At 40.9% G+C, this 7,091-nt stretch overlaps 1 protein-coding gene and 1 pseudogene across 1 annotated transcript; both read left to right on the plus strand.

The window, feature by feature from the left end:
* Positions 1 to 1,561, plus strand: LOC134097252 (alpha-1-antitrypsin homolog; annotated as a pseudogene).
* A 2,388-nt stretch (positions 1,562 to 3,949) lies between these two features.
* LOC134097250 (alpha-1-antitrypsin homolog) lies at positions 3,950 to 6,584 on the plus strand. The gene is made up of 5 exons (XM_062550093.1): positions 3,950 to 4,100; positions 4,752 to 5,432; positions 5,524 to 5,794; positions 5,912 to 6,056; positions 6,282 to 6,584. Exons 2-5 carry the CDS (start codon positions 4,760 to 4,762, stop codon positions 6,483 to 6,485), a joined length of 1,293 nt encoding a protein of 430 aa, XP_062406077.1. The 5' UTR covers positions 3,950 to 4,100; positions 4,752 to 4,759; the 3' UTR covers positions 6,486 to 6,584.
* Positions 6,585 to 7,091: the final 507 nt, after the last annotated feature.

The following is a 7,091-nucleotide window of genomic DNA, read 5'->3' on the forward strand; positions in this document are numbered from 1 at the left end:
GTGTGTGTTCCTGCTCTGAACAGGCCGTAAGATGAGAGTGATTGTGCTTTGTGGTGTGATAGCTGCCCTGCTCCTGTCTGTGGCCTTGGCCGCCCCACAGGGTGACCATGAGGGCCATGACCACGGGCCCCACACAGCAGAGCATCACCACCACCTCCACCATGGAGAAGACGAGCCCCATCCACAGCACGAGGGTGAACACAGCTCCATGCTCACTCAACCCAATGCTGACTTTGCCTTCGCTCTCTACAAGAAGCTGAGTGCCCTACCCGAGTTGCAGTCAAAGAACATCTTCTTCTCCCCACTGAGCATATCCATGGCTCTGTCCATGCTGGCTCTTGGGGCTAAGGGTGACACTTTCAACCAGCTGTACATGGCTCTTGGCTATGCTAGATTGCCCGCTCAAACAGTCAATGAGGCCTATGAGCACATCTTTCACATGCAGCTTGATGCAAGCAATGCCGTTGCTGTTATGGAAGGAGCCAAGGTCATAGATAAGTTCATGGAGGATGCCAAACACTACTATGAAAGTGAGGCAATCTCTGTTGATTTCTTTAAACCTGTTGTTGCAAAGCAAGAAATCAACAAGTACATTGCTAAAAACACCAAAAACACCATCACTGACATGGTGAAGGAGGTAGACCCAGCCACCTTAATGATGCTCATCAACTGCATTTACTTTAGAGGTAGGTGTGGTTCAAGGCACAGTGAGACAACCTTGATGGCTTTTATGAGTTCTACAAGGACAAAAAGAACTTCACCACTGTGCTCAGACTCCCATACAAGGGCAGTGCATCTATGATCATCGTCATGCCGGACGAGGGGAAGATGAAGGAGGTGGAGGACTCAATTTGCGACCATCTTCTCAAGCACTGGATGCAAACCATGGAATCCCGGTAATGTGTTTGTCCAATGACTTCACAAAATGTAATAACACTTAGTTATAGGCCTACATGAAAATCAGTGTGTGCAATCATGAAATTCGGGGGCTAAGTCTTTCCATCATAGATAGATATTACTTATGCCTTTCTATTTCAGTGATGTGATTGTTCGCATGCCAAAATACTCCATCTCTGGCGAATTCTCACTGAAAGATACCTTGGAGTCAATGGGTGTTGTCAGTGCCTTTTCTGATACAGCCAACTTTACCGGAATGACAGGCGAAAAAGTAAAAGTATCAAAGGTATGTATCAGTCATATGAAAGTATACCACATTAGGGCATGTTTTGTGTGTTGAAGTACACAATTACAATTGATGGGTAATCGGTCCTGGTCTCCAATCCATTGTTTTATCCATTCCATGTTAAGGTGGAACACAAAGCTGTCCTCAATGTGGACGAGAAAGGCACAGAAGCAGCTGCAGCCACAAGACTGAAGATTGGGCTTATTGCATTCCGTCGTAAACCGAAGACGCTGAAAATCGACCGGCCTTTCTTAGTGTTCATCACAGATTATAACACTGAAAGTATTCTGTTCATGGGCAAGATCACAAACCCTGCAGCCGAATGATCACAACATCTGACTGTACTGTGCTTTCACAATGTGGACAAGAAAACTGAGAAATGTGACATGTTTTGAAATACATGTAATAAATATTTCATGATGTACAACAAAATGTAAATATGAATTTATTATTTGGTGCATACAAATATAAGGGCTGCCTTCCATATATATGTATAATGTGGGACTGTGTGTGGGATTAAGCATTCTATGAACTTGTAGAACTTGTAGATAGTAAAAGTAAAGTATAGTAAAGTAAAAATATGTTATCTAGGCTGCTACTGTATAGCTACTTTTTAAAGTATATATTTTTTTGCGGGGGGGGGGGGGGGGGTGCCTTTATTCATAGGACAGTGAAGATAGTGAGTGGGAGAGAGAGATGAAGTGGGTACAGGAAATGACTGCAGGTCAGACTTGAATCTGGGTCCCCGTAGGCACTCGGACCTGAACGTGGTGTGAGCGCTGTAGCCTGTTGTGCCAACATGCCCCCCTGTTAGCTACTTTTATTAGTCAGTTGTCTTACATTTCATCAGCCTGGATGATACTGAGGCATTTGACAATCCATATACCCAGAACTGTAATCCAGGATAAGGAATTACAAAATATATAGTTTAATCTATGTTAAAAATGAATAGGATACATGTACACATGTACTTTATGTAGACAAAGTAATAAACAAAGGACATTAGTAGAAAATAAAGGATAAGTGTTAATATTTTAAGTATGAATGTCAAATAAGTATGCTTATACGATGCAAGCTGATGTGCATGACTAAGTTTGTTGAGGTTTTGTCATGTGCTCTACTGTAGGTACAGTCCTCATTCAAGACGCAGACACATTTCTGCCGCAAGCTGCTGGCAAGGTCATATTTCCACTTGCAAATTACGTTTCTGCCAAACTTTTGCCAATGGCTCAGCAAATTTGCAGCAATGTTGTGTGAAAATTACGTTTGTAGCCACATAAGTTCACTAGAAGTTGGCTGTGATGCATGGCAAATCGCAGGCGAACAGAGTTTGCCACTTGAGAGAAACTGTCATTGTTTCCAGAGCATTGCTGGTTTGCCTCTGGTGGCTGACATTCTGGCAAACTTCTGCTCAGTTGTTTCCCACAAATCACCTACAAGCTTGCTATAAATCTGTCACAAACATTTAATGTTTGTTTGTAAAGGTTATTGGTACATAACAAAACAAAAACAATTGGTTTTAACTAGCTTACAACCAACAGCACTACGCTCTATGGGCATGACATGGAGGCTCACGGACATGTTAACTGAGTGTAACGCTGTACAATTGCTGCCTGACTGTTAGGGTTGCCACTTGCCAGTACAGTATGTCTGACCAAAATCCTGGACATTTCGGCAACCCAATCAAGCCTTCTACTTATAAGCAGCAGCGACCTTCACACATCTAACCCATGACAAAAATGGCCTCACTACAGCGAAACAGATGTGTTTGCTAATATTATTACTATACTATTATTATTATTATACAAAAGCTATTGCCAACATGGGACCTTTCCATTGGTTTAGGTGCAAATTAGTGGCCTTACACAATGTCGCTAACGGAACTACAAGGATCTGGCGAGAGTCAAGTTACAATGTCGCTGCAAAGGCACTCAAAGATGGCATTGGACACTTAAGGCCCGTTCACACCAAGAACGATAACGATAACGATAACTATAAATAAATATCGCTCTCGTTAATATGAATGACAACGTTCACACATGAACTATAACGATAACGACATGAAGAACGATATCGTTGTTGATCACTTTCAGAGCGATTTTGAGAACGATAAAAAGCTAACAGCCAATCAGAACCCATAATATTCTAGCCATCACATTCATTAACATGAGGAGAGACTTTTCTTATCGTTGGCCAGTGTGGACGCTTTTATCGTTATGGTTATGGTTATAGTTATCGTTATCGTTCTTGGTGTGAACAGCCCTTAAAGTGTCCAATGCCATCTTTGAGTGCCTGTTCTTGGTGTGAACGGCCCTTTATCCTTAATAGTCCATTAAACCTGGGTATGTCAACTTGTGAGTCATGGGCCATGTGGGTGATTTCATCTCTCATGATCATTATAAGAGCACACAAAATTAGTGATAATAAATTATTTCACCTGATGACTATCTCTAAATAAAACAAAGGTTTTCTGAATGGTCAGTCATATTTATAAAAAAAACAAAACAAAACAAAACAAAAACAGGCTAATATTTCACAAATTCTGCCATGGTATGAAACATATAAGAGCAACTGCACATTTCCATCAGAGATTGACTAATTAACCATTACCACAATTTCAAATTATGTCTGATTATGTTTATGTATTTGAAAGACTTGGGGCATGTTAAATGACATAAACATGTTTAGAGTGGACTTCAAAAATAGATATATATGTTGTGAAATACCCAGACCTCTGGGGTTAAAGGCCATATTGCATCAATGTGGGTGGCTGCTTAGACGTTAGTTAATGCTTAGTGAAAGTGGCTCAGAGGTATGTTTTGTTAATATTTACAGAAAGGGACAAATCTAATCCCAAAATGCCTATAAAATACTGGATGTAGCCTGGTAGTTGTCACTGACAAGGGCATAAGCTAAGGTAAGGTCAACTATGTCTTGAATATTGAAATACTAAATACCAATTTGTAAAGGTAAATAATCAGCTTTTGGCTTCCCAGTATTTAGCTATGCTTACTGAAAGGGACTATGGGTTTGAATGTGAGTTAATATTTACAGTATTTACAAAATTTGTGGAATACATCCACAAAGTATGTAAAAAAAAGTATGCAATTGCCTAGTTGTTTATTTTAACAAAAGAATACAGTTTATGTTTGGCAGCTGTTGGCCATCCTGTTACAGTGAATTAATCACTCATTCATTTACTGTACTCTCAACTCTAAAATAAATTATTTTAGTTCTACAATTTCTAAGTTCTATTGTCTGATTTTAAGAATGGATAAGGTTTTGGATAAAGGTCTTTGATGTGCGTTGAACTATAATGGCTCTCTATTTTGCAACCAACAATTGCATGTGGTCAAACACATTAACTCTTTGCAGTAGCTCCTTTGCACCCGACAGAATTGATGATACAATTAGAATCATGCCTTATAGTAGAATAATGAGCAATTATATTGGTTCATATAGGTACTTTTGATAGTTTCATAATATCCAGTGGAATATGATGCGGTGAAACAATCAAATACTCAGCCCTATGTCTGCCAATGTGTGTGTGTGTTCCTGCTCTGAACAGGCCGTAAGATGAGAGTGATTGTGCTTTGTGGTGTGATAGCTGCCCTGCTCCTGTCTGTGGCCTTGGCCGCCCCACAGGGTGACCATGACGGCCATGACCACGGGCCCCACACAGCAGACCATCACCACCACCTCCACCATGGAGAAGACGAGCCCCATCCACAGCACGAGGGCCAACATAACAACACACTTCAGCGACCCAATGCTGAGTTTGTCTTCACTCTCTACAAGAAGCTGAGTGCCCTACCTGAACAGTCAAACATCTTCTTCTCCCCACTGAGCATATCCATGGCTCTGTCCATGCTGGCTCTTGGGGCTAAGGGTGAGACTTTCTCCCAGCTGTACCAGGCGCTTGGCTATGCTGACCTGACCCCTGAGACTGTTAATGAGGCCTATGAGCACATCTTTCACATGCTGGGCCACGAAAGAGAAAACATGCAGCTTGACGCAAGTAGTGCTATTGCTCTCAAAGACGGAGTCGAAGTCCTGGATACGTTTTTAGAGCAGGCGAAACATCATTTTGGGAGCACACCATTCACTGTTGATTTCACCAAACCTGACCTGGCCACTGCGGAAATCAACAAGTACATTGCCCAACAGACCAACAACACGATCACTGATATGGTGAAAGAGGTGGATCCAGATACTCTCATGATGCTAATCAACTGCATTTATTTCAGGGGTAGGTCTTGCAGATGGGCAATAATGTGATTTCACTGGGCGGGGTGCTTGCCACTTGAAGTACAACTGACAGCATTTTTTACATCCTGCAGGGGAATGGCAAAAGCCATTTACCATGAGGCTAACAAAACCAGGCGATTTTCACGTGGATGAAAACACAAAGGTGACGGTGGACATGATGCAGTCCGAGGGCGAGTATGAATACTACGAGGACAAAGAGAACTTCACCACCGTGCTCAGACTTCCATACAAGGGCAGTGCATCTATGATCATCGTCCTACCTGACCAGGGGAAGATGAAGGAGGTTGAGGACAGCATCAGCGCTTACCATCTCAGGCACTGGGTTACATCAATGGAAGAAGGGTAATGCACTGTTAGATAATAATACAAACTTGTCGGAAAGCTACCAAGGAAAGGATTGACAACACTGCATTTTTGCTAATTGTATACTGAATGAATTTATATATGGTTTTGTTTCAGGCCTGTTAAGGTTCATATGCCAAAATATTCTATTTCTGGAAGATTTTCATTGAAAGACACCTTGCAAGCCATGGGTATTGTCACTGCTTTCTCTGACACTGCAGACTTCACCCCAATGACATCTGCATCAGTGAAGGTATCAAAGGTAAGCATAAGGAATGTTATATATTAGTTATAGCATGGGGATGTGGTGTGCATTCTTGAACCACCTTGACGAAATGCAATAATGGTGTCAATGGTGTCTTAAGCTGCTGGGACCTTGAATTTCCCCTTGGGGATCAATAAAGTATCTATCTATCTATCTATCTATCTCTAATATATAAGTATTCCATTAACATATCGTTGCAATCCTTTTCCATTCCTGGTGTAGGTGGAACATCAAGCAGTCCTCAATGTCCACGAGAAAGGCACAGAAGCAGCTGCAGTCACAACCATAGAGATTGTACTGAGAGGTATATTCATACCACAACGCAAAGTAATTGAAATCAACAGACCATTCTTCGTGTTCCTCACAGACAAGACCATCAAAAGTATTCTCTTCATGGGCAAGATCTCAAACCCAGCAGAAAAGTGAACAGTATTTTTCTACCAGAATAAAGTTAATGTCTAATGTCAAATTTACATAAACATCATAAATATTTGTGTGAACATGCAATAAATATTTCATACAATGGCTGAGACAAGTTATTATTGTTGGGATACATAAGGAAAAAGACCAATCCTAATAACAGTGGCCTAATACATATATATAAATATTAAAGTACATGTTATACGCACCATATTTGGTTGAATAGGCTGGTAGGCCTATCTAATACTGGATTTATGTGGTATGTTTTTACAGATAATCATTGCATGCTCGTGTAAGCCTCCGGAGCAAGACTTAGGAATTATTTAGAGAATGGCTGTCAAATTGTTTCGCAAAAGACTTTTAATGGGACATGCCCCATATTTGTTTTTATCTCAGTTTAACCTGGTTAGTGGTGACACCTTGTGGCTAAAATGAATAGTTGAATATACTGAGTGGGGAGAAAAAGAATACAGGCAAGAATACAGGCATGCAAGAAGAATACAGGCAAGAGCTTGCGTGATTGTTCTATGAAGGAAGGATGAAGAAGAAGGAGAAAAATAAACCACTTGATATCAATACCTATAGCTTTGCACGCACTGTAATATTTTCTGT

The sequence above is a fragment of the Sardina pilchardus genome, chromosome 12, assembly GCF_963854185.1.
Source record: "Sardina pilchardus chromosome 12, fSarPil1.1, whole genome shotgun sequence".
Taxonomy (NCBI): Eukaryota; Metazoa; Chordata; class Actinopteri; order Clupeiformes; family Clupeidae; genus Sardina; species Sardina pilchardus.